The following is a 19,889-nucleotide window of genomic DNA, read 5'->3' as shown; positions in this document are numbered from 1 at the left end:
AGTCACCGTTTGCCTGTCAGCATATCTAAAGCAGCTGACCCACCTACAAATGTGGTTTATGGAGCGCACAAATTCTGTAAATCCTATCCCTCAACAGAAAACAGCTGACGTACAGTGGCCAGCTGGGTATACAATATCATACACAACACTCATATGCAAGAGAGCAAATAAGTCACAGCTTCAATAGCATTTACATAAATAAACACATTTAAAACCTGCAGCCAATGAGAAAATGTGTGTTCTGATATACAAGTGATGCTCCTTTAACCTGTTTCAAATAAAGAAACTCATGGCTAATATGGAATAAATCATACAGCTGAGCATCCTTCAAAGTCATCATCACTCAATATTCTGCGAGCTGCACATGAAATTTTTCAGATTTTGTGAAGGACGGCACATTAAAATGAGACTATATACTGGACTTCCATTCCAAGAGTTCAGTTTTTACTGCACGACTTAAAAACACTAAAAGCTGATGAATACAATATTTTTCTGATATACTTTTATGCAATATGCTTTTAAAAAATGTCATGGCATTAGCAAAAGTCTAGATGCTTGGAATTCGTACAATTATATACAAAAACTGAGATTTTGTGAGGTTTTCTATATAAAGCATAAATGAATCCATCCCCTACACTTGTAAAAGGGCTGCAAGTACAGAAGGTCCTGCTGAAAATCAGGCTACACTGAGAATTAGACCTTTTGAATAGGTTAACCTTTGAATGTGATTAATTGACTTAAAATGTCACTGCATACAATATCACTAAGAGGCTTTTAAATAAGTGTCTGTTGCCAGGGCTTTTAAGAAAGTGCTTTGCAGGCGGATGCAGAAAACAGCAACTTTGTGAGTGTTTTTTAAGGTTTTGCACTAAACTAAAGGACGTGCTGCTTCCGTGGATGAGCTGCAAAATGCCAGTGAAAGAAGCGCTTCATCCAAGGCTCAGTGGAGCACAGTAGCCAGATGATGAAAGGCTTTATTCATACAGAGTGACAACAAATAGATTCTTTTCCAGCTACAGTCCTCTGATGCTCCCCTTTGAGGACAAAGGACAAAACATCGTGAATGCTGCCATCACACATGACCCAAACTACCATGTAAAAATGTTCAAAATCTCATGGACAAGGCATGACCGTCTGCACAAAGACAACTTGCATGCTCAAAAGCTTTTATCATGGCAGCTCAGCTTTGGTATCAGCCAGGGAGCAGCATACTGTATCTGTTGCATATTTAGTTATTCATTCCATTCAGAAAAGGCCGAGGCAATTTGTTCCTCTCGGAAAAAAGAAAGAGAAGGTCCACAGGTTCAGGGAGAGACACAGCAGAGGGGAGGAGTTGAGCGGGCTCAAGAATGCACACTTGAAAAAAAATAAAGACAAAAAAAAAAGACTTTGGCTAGACAGCACCATCATCACAGCAGCTCCGCATCAGGAATGAGACAATGGAAGATTCCTGGTGCTCAGTGCGCAACTGTGAAGGGGGAGAACAGAGGAAGAAGAGGAATGCCGCCTACCCCTATGACGACTTTAAAGTGGATTACAAAAACTTTCTTTCTCAAGTTTTTTTTTGTCTTTTTGGGATGTACATATATATATATAACCCAAAAAGATAACCCCCAGGAAATACAAATTTACAACCAGGATATGGTTAGCAGAAGCTTTTCAGCAGCAAAGAAGCAACAAAAACATCTGGCTGCTCGGGCAAAAGGTTAAAAGTTCACCTACACTCACCTCTGTATTAAAGGGAGTCACAGAGTTACTAGTTGCCAACAAAAGAAAATTAAAAATTCACTGAGCAAATATAATATTCCCACATAAGACCCTAAGTAAGCAGTTACCAGAAGGGTATCGATCCCCTTTATTCAACTCTTGCTAAGTGACTAAAGCCCACTTTACTAAAATGTTTGTTCTTGCTGTTGTTGAAACATCTGTCTTCATATCTGATAAACAAAAAAGTAAAAAATCCTCATGCATAAACACAGGCAGCGCCATATAACGGAAAAACCTCACAGCTTCGCCACAACACATCCCATATCGTCTCATTGGTTTTGTGTCTCAAGTCATTTAGGTATATAATGAGGTTCACACATACAAAACGCCATTTTTCCTGCTCAGCTGAATGCAATGAGAGGACATCAACATATCCCAACAAACAAGACAGTTTAGCGCCCGCTTCACTCATTACCCTCCTCTTTACTCGTGCAATTTCCCATGAGGAAAACAGAATCATGACAACTGCCTCATCAGCCTCCAACCGCTTCATTAGTGTTTCAATTACCTGGGTGCTGACAGTTCGTGTCCCATCCGTGGCTTCCACTGTCAGGTTGTAATTTGATTTCTGCTCTGCGTCCAGGGGCCGCGCTACAATCAAGGTTCCGCTGGCCTTGCCCACGTCAAAGCGGCTGTCATAATTACCACCTGTGGAAGAACATGTTTTTTGCACAAACATGGAAAGACTGAAGATTAGAGACATATCACTGCTTAGTTCTGTGCATGTAGCAAGGTTATATAAACACTAGATGGGGGCACAGAGATGGACACATAAACATCAATTTTCTGCTCTGCTGGAGTCGAAGATAATGAACAGATACGCTTACGCTGATGTCATTAGCTATCGATGCAGATTTCCTGTTCTAGCTAAACATTCCCCACATAATAGCCATTTCATGCAATTAACCAAAACGCTGAAAGTATGGGTACAAAAAGGCAAAGTGATGATTGGATAACAACACGACAGACATTTATAAAAAAGACTTCTGAACTGTAATGGTGAACCTTGCTACAAATTGAAGCTCTAATTCACACACAGAATGAGGAGGAGGGTTTCCTAACCCCTGTGAGACTTTTAATCAGGTCACAGGTTTTAGTGGAAAAATGTGGCACAACATCAATCCCATAACACAACACAAGTCAACCACAGCCAACGGGCAGCACCAACAGACAATGCAGGATGATCTCTTAATATAGCACAGCCTATTAGGAGATCTCAGCAGATACCTTCTGCTGTACAGTTGTGGTCACAAGCCATCTGAAGGATGTAAAACATCTCAGTATCCTCTATGCCGTCTTGCAAATATCCAACCAAACAGAACATTCCAGAGAAAAAAGGGAAAGCAGTGAAAGAGCACGGAGAAAGAAGAGAAGAAAAAGAGATGTGTCAGTCAGACATTGATTAGAGGAAAGACAGGCTGGGAGGAAGGGAGAAGAGGCAGGCATTTCCAAACACAGCCTTTTTAAATCTTCTCATGCACACAGTGCCTACAATACAAAAAACAAAAGCAAACAAAGATGAATCATGTTTTAACACTTCAAAACACAGCTGCTAATTAAAACTGTAAGGAAATATACTACATGTCAGCCGCCTCACACAAAAGAAGCTAGGAGGAGTATCAATATTTATCGATTATGGCCGACTGATTCATGATGCAATTCGGTTATTTCAACCAACAGCTTTACAAAAGACAGGGAGCTGTAACTGCACGAGCAATAAAACGGAGAAAAATGGCCTCAAGTTTTCACACTGGCGAGTAAACTGCTTTAAAGAAATACAGGCTCTAACACCTTTTAGGCATATTTAGGCTGATTAAGAAACCACAGCTGCCACGGAGCTTACATAAGATCTCTAATCTTCAGCTGAAACATTTGTATTCACCTTTCTTTTTGCTTGTTTGTTTGTTTGAGATTATTTACAGTCCAAATGGGGGGGTTTATGTGCTTGTTTTGCTCATTTCTGCATGCCTACTAACATCATTTTCCATATGTTAAAAAGTGGGCAGACAGAACTTGTGCTGAAAGCCAAAATGTCAGTCACTGCTACGTTGCTAAGACAAAGTAGCAATCAAAGAGGACATCGGGCATTATTCGCTATTATGACTGACCATTTACACCGGAATTCTCTGTCATAATGTACCTGATGTTTGCATCTTTATATGGTGTACATTTAATGGAAAAGTGTCTTTAATATGGAGAAAAATATAGAGAAAGATTTTTAAAAAGTTTATTTATTTGCATTTTGGGTGTGTAAGACAGCTAACATCGCTACGAAAGGATTAATGCCGGCTGCTCAAATGAGTTATCAAATGCAATCTTATATAAGAAACAACTTAAAGCCTTAATGCACTATAAAATATCTCTATTTAAAGTTACTGTTTCTAATCATCTGCTCAGCCACACTACACACATACACTGTGTTAGTACTAAAGTGTTTCTCTATCTATAAAGCAGTAATTGAGCATTTATACAGCATGCATGCACTCAACATGAAATATGAATGTAAAGGAGACCCTACCTGTGATTTCAAACCACACAGGAACATCGGAGGATTCAGTGGCCACGACGCCCACCATGTGTGCCACAGGATCGCTTTCCATGACAGAAAAGGTGAAGGGGGACTCCTCAAAAGCCAGGGAAGCTGCGTCGGCTGGCAGTTGTGGTTTGGGAATCCACTCAATGTGCAGACGACAAGTGGAGGATTTCTGAGGTCGTCCATTGTCGACAGCTTTAATCTAAGAGAGGCAGACAATCGAAGTCTGTGTTACAAACTGTTATGTGATGGTTTTCCTCCAAATTACTTTCTGTGTAGCTCCAGAGGAGTTCATCTCCCTGAAACCCTTCAAAGTTCACTGAGATGTCTGCATCAGGATAAGCAACGCCTTGTGTCTGGACTTCTTTGGTGATTCTGTGTTTTGTACTATAAAGCTACAGTGAGCAACTTTTGGAGACTTGAGTCTGCATATTAGAAAATTAGTATCACTACCAAATGAAATGTTTACAGCTAACAGTGTTCATGAAGATCCTGTTTTGGGTTTTTTTTGTTTACCTTGCAGGCGGAAGATTGACAGGCAGCGTTCATTTTCAAACACATAACACTTTTTTTCAACCAAATCTTAAGATACTCTTCAACAAAACAACTGTCATAATGCTCTGACACTGATAAAACTGTCAACAGCCAAAGTTCGATGTCACATCAGTGGCTGAAAAATTTGGATCTTTACAAACACAGCTGTTGAATCACAGCAAAAAAAAGAAAAGAAAACATAAATCCTAAGAATATCTTCTCACTGTTATTGCTAGTGTATGGAACAAGCTCCCAAAAATTGCATATATAAATTATTTTTTCTTTAAGAAGAGTTAAATCCAGCAGTGTGTGCACCAATTAGCATTCAGTGTCTCTTACAGATACTACACTGCAGCTTTAAACACAAAGACGCAAAACAACAACTAAAGAACCGTGGAGACAAATAAAACTTGAGGGGATGAGGAGAGCACAACAATAAAGCAACAAACAAGCATCTGTTGTAAAAGCGCAGTGCTCGCTGAGAGACTCTGAAGCTGAGGACGGAGAGGTAGCCTGCGATTATAGATACTCACTGTAAGTATGTCGTATTCTCCTGCAGAGGAGAACTTCTTGGACGACACCAGGCCCGTCTTGGGCTCGATGAAGAATTTTCCATGTTCATCTCCATCCTCGATGCTGTATGAGATCTCAGCATTAGGTCCGTCATCACGGTCTGACGCAATCACCCGATACACCGGGTACCTCTTCATGGCTCTCTCATTCTCAGGCCTCTCCCGCTCAGGGAGTTGGATCTTGTAGATTTTCTCCAGGAACAACGGCCTGTTGTCATTCTCGTCGAGGACCTGCACGATGATGCGAACAGTGGTGGATTTTGGAGGAACGCCGTGGTCGGTGATGGTTACCTGAAAGGAAAGAAAAAGTATAATTTGATGAGGTGAACTTTAAATCACCCTCAACAGAGCTTATCTCTTCAAGTCACAACAGCCCAAACTGAAGGCAGTGAATTATATCAGCATCAATAACAGAACAGTAAGTATCCTGGGAATTTGTAAAGATTAAGACACTCTGTTACAAAACAATCATACTGCAGCCCCAAATAATTAACAAAGAAAAAAGAAAGAGGCATGCTTTTTCACTTTATTATCCTTTTCTTCCACTTCCTTTTTAGTGAGTGAACTGGCAAGCAGAACTAAAGGGATACTTTGGTTTCTTTGAGGTGGACTTTTATGAGGTACTTATAGTCAGTGAATCGTCTAAAGTAGCCTGCAGTTTAGAGAAGCAAACAGCAGTGACCTAAAAAATAGTTTTCAAATTTTCACCACTAGAAAATAAATATTATTATGATCAAATACAATCAAAACAATCAGTTGCTGGTCTGCTCCTGTCTTGAGCCGTTATGTTTGAGTTTTTCTGTGATTTCGGTGCTTTAAAAGGTTATTTTAGACCCAAAGTGGCGTATTGAAATACCTCAGTCATACCACAGCGCATCACAAATACGCATGTTCTGCTGAGTCTGGTGGCTCTGATTACAGCCGCTTTAGTTTCCAGCTGGAAAGGACAGTTGACAGCAAAGTAGTAATGTGAAAAACAAGATAAATGCATACTGATTTGTGGCTAAGTGGCTAAAATATGTTTCTGCTAACCTCGCCTACAGCAGTACAGCCTGAGTGCATGGACTCCTGTCTGTTTCTCCAAACTAGGGTGGGTGTAGCGACAACCATCTGCTGACTACCAATACATACCCCCATACAACCACATTTCAAAGAAACCAAACTATTCTTTTAAAACCAATTCCCCCTGTGATTCGCTGTCAGAAAGTCTATTCTAAAAAGGAAACCAATTATCCGGCAGGAACAAGTTGTTTGGCATTCTTCTATTGCTGGAGATGGGTTAGTCCAACACTCCGGTCGTAAATTACTTCAGAGAAACATTTTTGAAATTATTGTGTGGAGTTACTAGGTTTAGATAAACATGATTTCTTAAAAAAATAAAATAAAATAAATTCATATGTGTCCTTGTAATCATGGTAAGATTGGCTTGTGAGATAAAAATTATTTTTAATTAGCTGCACCTATTCAGTCTGGTAGCACCCGCCGCACCGACTCTGCTGCTGTGTGTCAAGTATGCACACAAAGATTCTGAACTGCTAATAAACATTAAGTCTAAATACTCTCAACTAAAGGCAGGAGGTTTTATTAAACCCCAGAAGCATTTAGTATAAAAGTCAGTGTTAAACAACTACATCATTAACATGGCTCTAATTTAAGTCCCTGCATCAAGTGTTACTGGTGGCACACTAAGGCTTTGTCACTTCTGCCGTGACTTAACACATCAGTATGACTTTGGACGTTAATGCGCACAGTCTGAGGAGCTTAATCGAAAACAAACAGCAACAGGCTGACCTAAACAAGCACAATTTTTAGAAAGTCCCAGAAAATGGGCTTGAGAGCTTTGCATCTGAGCACTGGAGGAGAAGTGACCATTTCTGTCTTCAAGCTGCAAAACGCTGTAGAAGGGCAGAACAAATGTCACAGTCATTTAAAACCATCTGCTAAGTACTTTACTAAGAGCAGTCAGGAGTCCAGGGTCAGAGACATACCATTTGGTACCATAGACTCAATTACTAAAGAAATGTGTTTTTGTTTTCCCCTCACTGTCTGCAGCTGTCCGTGCTACTGAAATGAGCAGAATTTATGAAAGTGGATGACAAGATACCAGAGCGTGAATACCAGAGTGTGATGGATAAACATAAACAAGGCGCTTTGTTTATGTTAAGTGCCATTTCAAATAGTCAAATGAAGTGCTACCCTATAGCTATAGCTACCCAGCTATCCATCACAATGTGCATCTCTTTGGGAAATTTACATGAAAAGCCTTTGTCTGATAATTAGGCGAGCAGACAAAAGACTGAGACGTTAGACCGGGGGCAGTCTGTTCACAGCACAAATCCAGCACTGCTGTGAAGCTGCAACTTGAAAAACTGAAGCATTCATAGAAGACAATGTACCGGTACACAATGAGTTAAAGTTCTCTCTTCTCTCTAAATCTCACTCTTTTACTGTGTCTTTTGTCCTGTCTTCCTCCCGTCACCCCCAACCGATCGCAGCAGATATCTGCCCTCCCTGAGACTGGTGCTACTGGAGCTTTCTTCCTGTTAAAAGCAAGTTCTTCCTCCCCACTGTTGCCAAATGCTCGCTCATAAAGGGTTGTTTGATTCTTGGGGTTCTTTATGTATTGTAGTAGGGTCACATCGTTTTGGCGCTACATAAATAAAAATAAAGTAAGTAGAAAACAAGATGTATATTGTCTTCATCTTAGAAGTATTTAAATAAATCCTTTAAATCGCAGAAAGATCAGCATTTCCTTAAATTCTCACTCCCGACCCCATTAACGCCTCTTCTGACAGTTTGTAACTTGGGTGATACAATCTTCTGAGAAAACCTAATTGCCAAAGACACTCAGAGCAGACTTCAGCAGATTACAGCTATAGGGGGCACAAGCTGCTGCAGCACGAATCTGGTGTAACAAGCTCCATCTTGCAGAAAGTCATGAGTAAGCACTGTGCAAGAAAGCACACGAGGGGCAAGCGAGCCGGGCTGCTAAGTTAAAGGTTATTACAACCGGGTCAGCTATTCCTTTTCCAAGTTGTGTTGGTGGATAGAAAAGAACTCTGCTCTAGCTTAGATGGAGCCAAAAAAGGAGAGGAGACATCTGACATTAAACAGTTTTTTACATATCTGCCTATTCTTCCCCCAAGGCTGTGTGTTCTCGGATTTTGTGTGATCTCTGATTTGAGAATAAAGCAGGTACCAGCTATCCACAGCTGGTGAGTGGCTGTCATCTGACCTCCTTTGTGCACTCTTTGCTCAGGCACCACCATCACCAAAACCAAATGGTTCCATTAGTGAGAATGGGAATGAACAAAACCATCTCCTGCTGTGTGCTACATCTGAGAAAACATAACTTAAGAAAATGTCTGGAGCTGATTCTCCCGACGGTTTCTGGAGCTCATATGTGAAAACAGCTTAGTGACTTTTATCATAGACCAAGGCAGTCCATTTTGACAGTTTGTGGCCTGGATTCAATTTCCTGAAGAGAGTAAACGGCAAAAAGTGAAGCGATCATATGTAAACGATTAAGGTTCTAATTGGCTGACCCACACGTACCACGATTAATGTTTTGTATGGAGATGAGCCACTGACGTGTCCTGTATTAGTAAGTTTGCCACCTTGAAGATGGAACCCCAGTGACTGCCACTGCTCAACTAATGTTACACATTGTTGCTTTAAGATGGATTTAAGCTTTAAATTACCTATTTTAACACCACAATAGCTGGTTATTTATAAATAATGTATTTTGAAAATATATGATGTGAATTTTGTTTTTGTTCTTTCATTGACATTTAATACATTTACAGATTAATCAGGACAAGTTTTTTTGCATCAGTTGTTTGTGGCATGTTTGACAACTTTGTTAAACATGCCACAAACAACTGATGCAAGCAGTCCATTCACCTCTGCTTTTACATTATAATGTGCTCTCTACAGTCCCAGGCCTAAATCCTCGGCATGTCCTGGCATGTCCCACTTTTGCTATTTACCCACCCCCTCCTTTCTAGGATGAAGGCCTGTGATCCTGCCGCTAGAGCCCACACTCAGATCTATCAAGAGCAGCTTTGCCTTTTCTCAAATTCCCCCACTGCCTTTCTGCTTTTAGTTCTCTCTCTCTCTCTGTCTCTCTTTCACACACAGGCACACGACAACAACCAACCCCCATCCATCTCATCATAAAAGCTGAAGGCCCCCTGTGCTCCCTCCAACTCTTCTTGGCATTTGGAGCAAACAATGCTGACACAGCCCCCACCCTAATTGCTCCACATGTTCCACATGGTCCCACATGTTTGGTTTCTTCTCCTACAACAGGCTAGCACAAAAAAACTTCACTAGTTAGGACTTCAATTTGATTTGCTCTGCTTGCGCCCGGATGCCAAATTGTAGGGTTTAAGGGTTTGTGCTGCTGCACCAATAAAGAGCTTCCTGCTGAATTCATAATAACCTGCAACCAACATGCACAAACTTCTTAAGTTGCTATAGTTACACGGCTCTGGGTTTGTTTGTTTTTTGCACCAGACAGGTTCTCGAACTTCCTAATTCCAAAACCCAAATGTTGGAAGCAGCAATTTAGCTTTTACCGGAAAACAATGGCTGCAGGAGTTGTGTGTTTTCGACCTTGATAACATATAGTCCACCCACATTCAACAAATATAGTGCAAAGCATTTTTTTTCTCTTACATTCAGTTCACTCGCCAGCTCCCTAAAGGAATACAGTCCTCCCTTATTCCCCCACTTTTATCCCTATCATTTACTCTCAGTCATGTAATGCAATTAGTGCAGTGTAGTGTACAATCGGAGTATGAAATACGACACTGCTTAGGCACCAGATACACCAGCACATTAAATGTCACCCAGAGCTCACTGAATTGTGTAACTTCTAACAATAATTAAAAGGCGTCAGATCTGCTCCCTGCCACCACCGGAAACACAATTAAAAGAGCTATTATCAGCCTCGGCTCTGTGGTGAGAGAGCGCGAGGGAGGGAGCGCGAGGGAGGGAGCGCATGGAGCCGCGCTCAATTAAAACCCGCAAGTTTAGACGTCGGCCTGTTGGTCTGACAGCAGCTTCCTGTTCCAGCTCGCTCCATCCACGAGATGGAACAGTGGGAAGGAACAAAGCAACAGTCACCAGGATCTCCCACACGCCTCCTACCTCTCCCTCCTACCCCGTCCGGAAATCACTACAAGGAGAAATTATTCTGAAAGAGCTCTCTTGCATATCCAAGAAGATCGTTTTTGTTGGCAACATGTGGCAGGCAGCCAAAGTTGACTGCAAATGCCAAACCACAGAGAAGGGAAAATGCCCAGCTCTCTAGTGTGATTTTTTTTTCTTTAAACTGGAGCACGTTGACCTTAAAGGTTTCTAATTATCATGCTGCTCATTCATTTTCACATGAATTAAAGACGGTTTCTTTAGAATTGAAAATGAGCTGAAATGCAGTGCTCACCTCGAGGATGTGCTCGTCCTGCTGCTCTCTGTCGAGTTTCCTGGAAGTTGTTGTAACCAAACCTGGAAAAGACAATCGGCAAAAACAGCATTAATTATACATAAAAATACATAAATGACATAACGATAAAATTAAGGGAAAACAAGCATTGCTCAGATTTTGCCACTTTTTTTTTTAAATACAAAATTAAAGATTATGCCATAGATAAGATAAGACCACAACTGTGACATTTAAAAAGCAGCATGGCAGTGTGCACACAAATAATCGAACACCTGCAATTATTTGGTTGGCGCTCAACACTGGAACTTAATGATGACAGCAGAAGTAAAGTAAGTAAAGTTAACCAGTTGATCTGGCGGACTTTTCATTGTGATCTGAGTGTAACTTCATATTGTTTGGAGTTATGATAACATATTGAGTTTAATTCATTTGTCAGAAAAAGACAAAAAAAACCCTTCAAATTCTGTCAGGATAATATCATTATCACTACTGTTTAGTTATATATATATATATATATATATATATATATATATATATATATATATATATATATATATATATATATATCAGGAAGAAGGAACACGAGAAGCTGGAGAAATACCAAGGGCTCAGAGAAGAGCTCGAGAGGATGTGGAGGGTGAAGGTAACGGTGGTCCCCGTGGTAATCGGAGCACTAGGTGCGGTGACTCCCAAGCTAGGCGAGTGGCTCCAGCAGATCCCGGGAATAACATCGGAGATCTCTGTCCAGAAGAGCGCAGTCCTGGGAACATCTAAGATACTGCGCAGGACCCTCAAGCTCCCAGGCCTCTGGTAGAGGACCCGAGCTTGAAGGATAAACCGCCCGCAGGGGCGTGCTGGGTGTTTTTTTTTATATATATATATTCTTAACCAATAACCATGAACAGAGCCGTGTCCAAAATGTGCCGCATGCTAATCAGCCAGATTGGTCTCAATGTCTGCTTTTTAAATTATAAACACGCCAAAGTTCTCAGCAAAGCAAACGTTTGACTGACCAAAGAAAAAAACAATCCTGCCACTCATTGTTGGGTGACATACTCTGAACCCTGGTGATATGTCATCAGTCACCCATGAGTAAAGACTGCGTCTGGATAAGTGCTTTCCCTGTGGTCTTCCTTGTTCCTGGCCTATCCTGTTGCCAGACAGCCCAGTATACTGTCTTGTGTATGGGAAATATCACATTGACCTGAAAATAGTACCCCAACAGCAGCACAGGCTTGACACCCTACTTTTAGTTTTTCCACAAGCTGAATAATAGACAGCCAGTAAGACATCACCCGCAGGTCTGAGCACTTTTATACAAGAGGCAAAAGTGAGATCCTACTGCTATTTAAAGCCTTTCAACAGTTTTGTCGAGCACTATCACTCAGTTTAAGTAGGACGATTGATGATGTGTGACATCAATCACACGAGGGAAACCTTGTTACGCCGAGCTTTGACAAAAGTAAAAATAAAACAAGCTGGAATCTTGAGTTCCTGACGAATCCAATTTTCAATCAAGTTCACAAACAAGAGAAGCAAAGAGAAGAGGAAGAAGGGGGGAAGGGTATTGCTACATTATAGGCAGCATTCTGTTCTCACTCCCAATGTAATTGCAACTTTGTAAGGACACTGAGTATAGAGTAGACATGCCAACTTCGACCGCACCATAGCTGCCTGCTTGCCACACTGCGCCTGATTAGCATAAAGCAAAGGATTTCCGAAACCCAAACCCATCAATGGCACATATGCCTGCAACAAGAATAGCAGGCCACAACTTACAGCTCCTGAAATAGCCCTCCCTAGCTCTGCGATTCGTGGATATAAGTGAGTGCTGCTCCTGCTCCCTCTTTTTATCCTCTTCTTCTTAGGCTTTATTTAATCTTCACAGTGAGCTGTAGAGATATACGTCTACTGATATCTGGTCAGGGAAAAAAGTAAGTGCAATAACACCTTTCCTCAAGCTGCAACCCATATTTTGCTCTGCTTACCTCACATGGATACATATTAATGGGCAACCAATTTAGATTTTACTTTAAAGCAAAATCTTGAACATGCACATATGAATGAGGGCTCTAAATTAACACCTCTTTTAACCCCCCCCTCTGCTCACCAGTGTAAGATATGACATCACTAGCACTGACAAAACAAATTAAGTTTGGTAAATTTATATGAGCTGCTGGGATTACTCTTGCATGACTTCTGCAAAAGAGCACAGAATCAGCATGGGTTAGATGGGTTTGCATGCTGTAAGATTATTATCATCAAAGCAGGCCACGCTGACTAATTATTCATGTGCTTCGGCGAGGCCGGAGATGATGGATGGTAATGTTTTTAAGCTCCCCTGCGTGCTTGAGTTAGGTAACTATTCTCTCTAAGTATGTATTGTACCGCTGAATACAGATGGCATCATTAACCACATTACGTCTGGATGTGTAAGTTATAATTTCTCTGCAAATCAGCTGCCTGATCGAACCAGAGCAAGGTATCAAAAAAATCCAGCCTGTGATGTAAACGTATGTGTCGGTGCCGCAACAAACAAAGCAAAACCAAATACAATGAAAAGAACAAGGACCTGGCCTTCATCCCAATCCCGCTCCGAGTTTCAGTCCTGCTTTGTAGAGACCGTCCAGAGCTACCGTCTCACAAACATTGACTCAGCAGCAGCGGGCACACAAGATGATAACTTAATGACACAAATTTAGCACCGTTGCTGGTTTCCTTTTTTGTACGAGCGCATTTTCAAAAATGGTGCATATTTTTGTTCTATTATAATCCCTTCCTTTTTTTTCCGGCAGCACTGCCAAATCTGCTTTGAAAAAATAAGAGGGGATGGAAGTTTTGTTTAAAAAATGAGCTAAAATGGTTCACGTGGTAAAGACTCTGTCGACCTCAACATAAAACAAAGAACTTATATGATGTGTAATGTCAATCTTTTCTGAACTAAGCTGGAACTGCAGGGTGACACATTCAGTAGCAGGTTGCATTGAAAAAGCCTTTTCACACAGTAAACAAATCCCCTTAATCATTTAGTATGACCTCGTGCCCTTTTACAAAGATTTTCTGGTGCGTAGGATTTTACCTAATGATTATTTTTATTAACATTCAATCTTTTTTCAGTTAATTGATTAAATGCTCGTGTTTTTCAGACCTCAGTGTGAGCCACAAATTCAAAGTCATTCAATTTAGTGTCAACAAAAGGCAAATCAGAAAACTGTCACATTGAAAAGATGCTTTTACATTTTTTTTCTTCAGTAAAATGACTTTAAAGAAACTATTTGCTCTCAAAGCAGATGCTTTACTTTTAATGCTAATGGAGTAATCAGTGAATTCAGCTCTCCAATACAAAGGCGGTTTCAGGGCAATGCATCTTAATGAAAGTGTTTAAACTACAAGCTCATCTCGAGTTTCCTGAGCTGTCAATACTTGGTCTTAAATGTAACAGATTTCTGTGTGTGAGGGTGTTTGGTTTTCCTGATCGATCACAGTGGACTAGCTATATCTAACTTTAAGTCGATAATGTGTAGCCATGCAGAGGAGCTGGCGAAGCAGGGTTTAAGAGCAAAGCAAAGCACAAAAACCAAACTACAGTGCCGTTGGTGCATACAGTCAGCATTGTTTCTTTTACTTTGTCTTCTTCTATTGTATTACTCCTCCTTAGTTCTAGCACACAGCTTGAAAACAGCTCAACAACAATGCTAGCCCCGCCCGGGAAGCTAAATGGCTAATTGTTCATCCTTCCACGGTTCACTGGACCAGTTTAGAAACCACTTTCCCGTGTCACAATACCAGACAAATCTGGTAAATCAATGAAGTGGACAGACTTGAAGCTTTGGGTTAAGCCAAAAACTTCAGGTCTTTCTCAAATGTTTAAGGTCTAAGTATTTTAGAATTTTGATGGAGCGTGAAACCAGCGCTCTTTCTGAGGTCTGAGAGTGGAATCAAACATTAAATGTGAAAAATATGTAGCATCTGGTGCGGACGAGAAAAGCTGTTTGATGCAAGTTGTGTTGTGGTTTAAAAAGCTTTTGTTTGCTTCTGTTCCATTTATGTCTGACATGCTGCCAGCGTGCCGGCAGATCTCTGACCGAGGGACTTGCCGCCCACTCTAATACTCTGCTGCTGATATCACTTGCAGAAAATAATTCTAACTTTTTCCCCCTAAAAACTTTGAATGTTCAGTAAATCTCAACCTGTTTGCCAGGAGTGGTCCCTGTATGCAGGCCTTACCTCCACAAACCTCCACTCTGTCACTACTTAAATGTTAAAGAACTGTAAAATGGTTAGTTAGTAAGCCAGAGCTGACCAACGACGTCTGCACGTTCAACCCGCAGCCTTTGTCACAACACACACACACTCTCATACACACTTACACACAGAAAAGCCATCCTCAGGCGTGGGCTGAGCTGGGCCGACAGTAATTATAGCCATGCTGTTTTGAGAGGGGTAGAAAAACAACAGAAAGGCAGCAGTGGCACTCTCAACCATGGCCTTGAGCTCTACAACCACTGCTCCAAAATGGTGGCCTGAAGGGAGTAAAGGAGTCCAGGGCATTGTTAGGGTGGTTAATTGCTGTTGAGATTAGCAGTCTTGAGAGTGACACACATATTTATGTGACATCCATTTAGCCGTGACTCCAGACAATCAGGAATGTGCTGGGTGTCTGCAGTGGCTGGAGACATTTAGTATCGCTGATGAACTGACGCTGAGCTCTGGCCGAAAGAGAAAAAAAAGAGCTAGCCAAGGATAAAAAAGGGTAAGAGCGTAATATGACACCGCCATGTCACAAATGCCTAGAAGTTCTATTAATAAACTTTTTGTTGTTATGATTTTGGTCTCCTTTTGTTTGTCGATGTCTGACTGACAGTGTGCCAATGAGGCATGCACGCCCCTGCTGCCATTACTAATTTCGTTTGTGCACATAAGGCATGTAGCACATTATTGTTTCCCTTACCATCACAGTGGCTGCCTCCCTAACGAGACCCTCATCTTTCCAACAAAGCAAAGGGGAAAAAACTAATTTTAAAAACAAAACATTGTGTGCTTTTTGCCTAATTTATGCTCACTTATTTCATTTTAGCTCACTGTTGGTGTGTGTACCGTGTTTTTCTTTCATTTAGGGTTGCACTAGTTTCTCTTGCGTGACAGAAATACACTCCAGAAGTTGTTGTTAAGAAGATTGATCTGTTACCCCTACCACCCCCCCCAAAAAAGTTTTCATATCTGGATATGAAGAGATGGGAAAAAAAACTTGCGAGCTGCCTGCTTCCTCAATTAAATGCTTACAATTTTTCTCTTGTGAAGAAAATAACAAACAGAGACTGCATTATTGGTTATCTACAAACTCAATGTAAGAACCCAGACAAGCGTATCAATATTCTCAACTTCATTAAGATTTAAGTGTGTGTCATTTAAGCCTAAAACTTCACATCTGTTTCCACTACTCATGTGGCAATCAGTACTACTAAAAAAGAAAAACAGTGTAAATGTCACAGACCCAGCTCTGGAGGACTCGGGGTCCGTGAGCAGTGTGGACTGTCGTTGTTGTTATTATTATTACTATCATTATTATTATTATTTGGTGTATGGGTGTGCACTGTTTCGCTGTCTGGGGTTTTGTTCCACGTGTCTATGTATAGGGAGGTGTGTGTGTGTATGTGTGTGCGTGGTTGTGGCTGTAACCAGGAGGCTACCGGCACCGTCAGGCCTGTGGATGACGGGCCACGCCCGAGGAGGATGCCACACACCTGCAGCGGATCAGCGTCGGCGGAGGGAGTTACTTAATGGTGTGGCATCATTGCGTGAGACTCCACGTTAGTCTTCAGCTCAGTTAAGTTAGTGTGTGTATGCCCGCAGTTGTAAAGTGTCCTGACGGCTGCTTCTGTTGTTTCCCCAGGAGACGTGTGGAGCGCCAGACAGCAGCCAGCACGGGGAGTGCTGAGACACGGGAGCCGAGAGCACAAAGACACGGACTTTTCAGAGAAGACACGACACGGGAGTGAAGGGAGAGCATGTGGATTTATTGTCTGTTTTCGCACTGTAAATAAACACACTGTTTGCAGTGAAGAGTCCTGCATTTTAGGTCCTATTTTCCTCATCCCCACGGTCTGCCATGCAGCCCGTGACAGAAAACTCTGGTACACTGATACTAAAAACCAAAACCAGACTGTGAGTTTATAAAGGAAGGTTACATCAAAACAGGAACTCCTTGTTCACTTTTAATAGAAAAGTCTGGAAAATGCTGCCGAATAAGATATCTTGAAAATTCTCTTCTCGAGGCATGCTCCTTAAAAGCAGCTATAGTTCAACAAATCTCCTCACCAGATAGAATTTAACAAATACAACCAAGAGAAGCCACGTAAGCTAATGAAAGCACACTGACACAAACATAAGAGCTTTGTTTAATTTAGTCAAATTGATTAAGAGGGTGTGGATTGCGATTTCTCAGCACCTTTTAGCAGCAGGGCGTAGTTCTAATCTGAAAACATATTGTGTAAAATTTGGCGGTTAAGGTTTCCAAATTTTTGTCAAGGATGCAACAGAGAAACTAAGACAGGTCAATTGTGAAATGTATAGACATAATCAATGTTCAGGCTAATAAGAATTAGATCTGCAAGGCAGAACACATACAGGTAACCGCTCGGGCCGGTAGCCACCAATCACAATGACTTAACCTGTAAACCTCACCCTCAAATATTTTTTCCCTGCCTTTGGAGGAATGCTTTTAAGTAAAGGAAGCATCTGAGGTTGCTGTCATGAAAAGATTCTTAAGACTGTTTTCGGCATAGAAAACACAGGTCACAGGAGGAAAGAGGATGGCAGCAGGATAAAGGTGATGCTAGCAGTACAGGACTTAACAGCTCGACCATTTTATTCACATTTACGACCAAACAACAGACACACGCACACTGTGTTCAGCAGAACATGTTCGAATATAAAGTATAGCCAGATTCAGCCTGACCAGGTTCAGTTTTTCTGAACAAAAACACTGATAACACACCAACAGTGAAGATGATGCTGTTACAGTTTAACATCACAGCTGAGATAGTGAATGCATGTAGGGAGAAAGTAAAGCAGTCCTATATCACATCACCTTATGACAGGACAGGAGCTTCCCAAGGTAACACATGTCTAAGCTTTTTACAAGTTTACTTCCACATCTATACAGTTAACTTAAGAAATATGTGATATAAATGAAGCAAACTCAACAAACCAAAACAATGCACATTAAGCTGACTGTGCGACTGTAATGTCAGGAATAGCATTTTATCTACTCAGCTGCCTTCTGCAAACCCAAATCACTCAAAGATTAAATCAAAGATATCACCTGATCTGTGTTAATGACACGGGTGGTTGTCATAGTTAGTGTGCTTCATTTTACAGCGACATGTTTTTTTTCCCTTGCATTTAGGTCATGGGGTTGCTCATCTGGCATTCATTAGTTTGTTTATTCACTTTGCACCGAGTCAATCGCAGTTCTCTTCGGGTGTTTTCATCCATCCATTTCTGCTCTACTTTCACAAAAATTTCCATACAAAGTCAATTTTCTTCCAATTTCATTTTCAAATCTGTTTTCTCTGAAAATCCAAGGTTATGGCATTTGATACTATTTGCAAAAAAAAAAGACAATGACTTTCACAGTGAGAACAGAGATATACCACAAAGGTTCCAGATTGGATTTATTTTAAATATCTAAATCTTAGCTCACCAAAACACTTTAGGTGGAAAATCTCCTTTTTCACGATTTGTTTCTCATATTGTCCTTTGAAAGCAGTGACAATTGTTTGACCTCGAATCGCAGGAAATAATCAGGAAGTTGTTGGAAGTAACCATTTCCTATCTCACTTCCCCTGATAGTGGTTGGGCCTTTGGTAAACCACAGAATAGAATAGAATAGAATAGAATAGAATAGAATAGAAAAGAATAGAATAGCCTTTATTATCATTGTACAGAGTACAACGAAATTGGAGTGCCACTCCCTTGGTGCAAGATAAATAATAAATATAAATGTAAAATAGGGCTGCTCAATTAATCGAATTTTAATCACGATTACGATCTGGGCTTTCAACGATCATTAAAAATAACTGAGCCGATTATTAGCCCCTCCCTCATTTATCCGCGACACCTTAAAGGCCGGTCCCTGAAAATATTGTCGGGCATAAACCGGTCCGTGGCGCAAAAAAGGTTGGAGACCGCTGATTAAGAGGACCCGAGGGAAGCTCGGAAAGCTAAGCAGAAGTTATTTGGAGAGGAGAGTGACTGCCGTTGGTTGAAAAGACAGGTAAAAAAAAAAAAAAAACTTCAGTGGTGTTGCACACTATTTTATATTATTTTTTAAAGTCATTGTTAACCCTTTAAATCCGGTCAGAGCAGCACGCTCCGTTTTGTGTAACTACTTTTAAATCCCTGTAGAATCTGAACCACGTAAGCTAGCGCAATAATTTGTTTTGCATATGAAACCGGAGGAGTTGTACTTACATCTGATGCCATCAGCTTGTCCTCGGTCACGGTTTCCTTCCACATATAGCTTTGCAAAAATTGCATAAAAAGCGCTTGCAGGAACAAAAACATAATATTCCAGAAACACGCTTTGCCGATCCGATCAGCTGTTCATAACACTTCCCACAGTGAAACAGATGTCAGCGCGAACTGTCTCATGTCCGCCATTTCCTGGCCGAAACCGGAAGTGACGTCATTTTCGCGGAAATGTAGTTTTTTACTTGTAGACCTTAAAAACCTCTACTGGTCATGTTTGACTTTTCTGAATAGTTTCTGGGATGCTTAGAACTCGAATTGCACAGCTGGAAATAGTTTATTTTGATGCACATGCTGTTTTCTTTGCAAATTTGCATCATAGGATTGTTTTTTTTGTTTTACCTGCAGTGTATATAAAAATTGGTGTATCTCCAAAATAAAACTATGAAGACACTCAAAATAAATTTCCTGTTGTTGTAAACTATTTTTTGCAACTTTTTTGTATTTAAAGTTTTGAAGGATAAGCCTCTTAAATTTCTCCAAGTAGAAATATATGTAAAAA

At 40.9% G+C, this 19,889-nt stretch overlaps 1 protein-coding gene across 12 annotated transcripts in view; it reads right to left on the bottom strand.

Moving 5' to 3' along the window:
• fat1a (FAT atypical cadherin 1a) overlaps window positions 1-19,889 on the bottom strand; it is a 95,832-nt gene that overhangs the window by 50,865 nt on the left and 25,078 nt on the right. For 10 of the 12 annotated variants that reach the window (XR_013909723.1, XR_013909721.1, XR_013909722.1 and 7 more), the window contains exons 4-8: window positions 10,856-10,917; window positions 5,368-5,697; window positions 4,286-4,502; window positions 2,995-3,063; window positions 2,276-2,415 (exon numbers count right to left, since the gene is read on the bottom strand). Coding sequence is in view for 7 of the 12 variants with exons in the window: in XM_026171459.2 (XP_026027244.2) it covers window positions 2,276-2,415; window positions 2,995-3,063; window positions 4,286-4,502; window positions 5,368-5,697; window positions 10,856-10,917 (818 nt within the window). In the remaining 5 variants the exon portion in view is untranslated. The remainder of the gene's footprint in view (window positions 1-2,275; window positions 2,416-2,994; window positions 3,064-4,285; window positions 4,503-5,367; window positions 5,698-10,855; window positions 10,918-19,889) is intronic. The other 2 variants (XM_080303038.1, XM_080303039.1) reach the window with 1 other exon arrangement.

This window comes from Astatotilapia calliptera, chromosome 6 (genome assembly GCF_964374335.1).
Source record: "Astatotilapia calliptera chromosome 6, fAstCal68.1, whole genome shotgun sequence".
Classification (NCBI taxonomy): domain Eukaryota; kingdom Metazoa; phylum Chordata; class Actinopteri; order Cichliformes; family Cichlidae; genus Astatotilapia; species Astatotilapia calliptera.
Note: the sequence above shows the minus strand (reverse complement) of the source record. Positions and strands in the feature narration are given on the sequence as shown.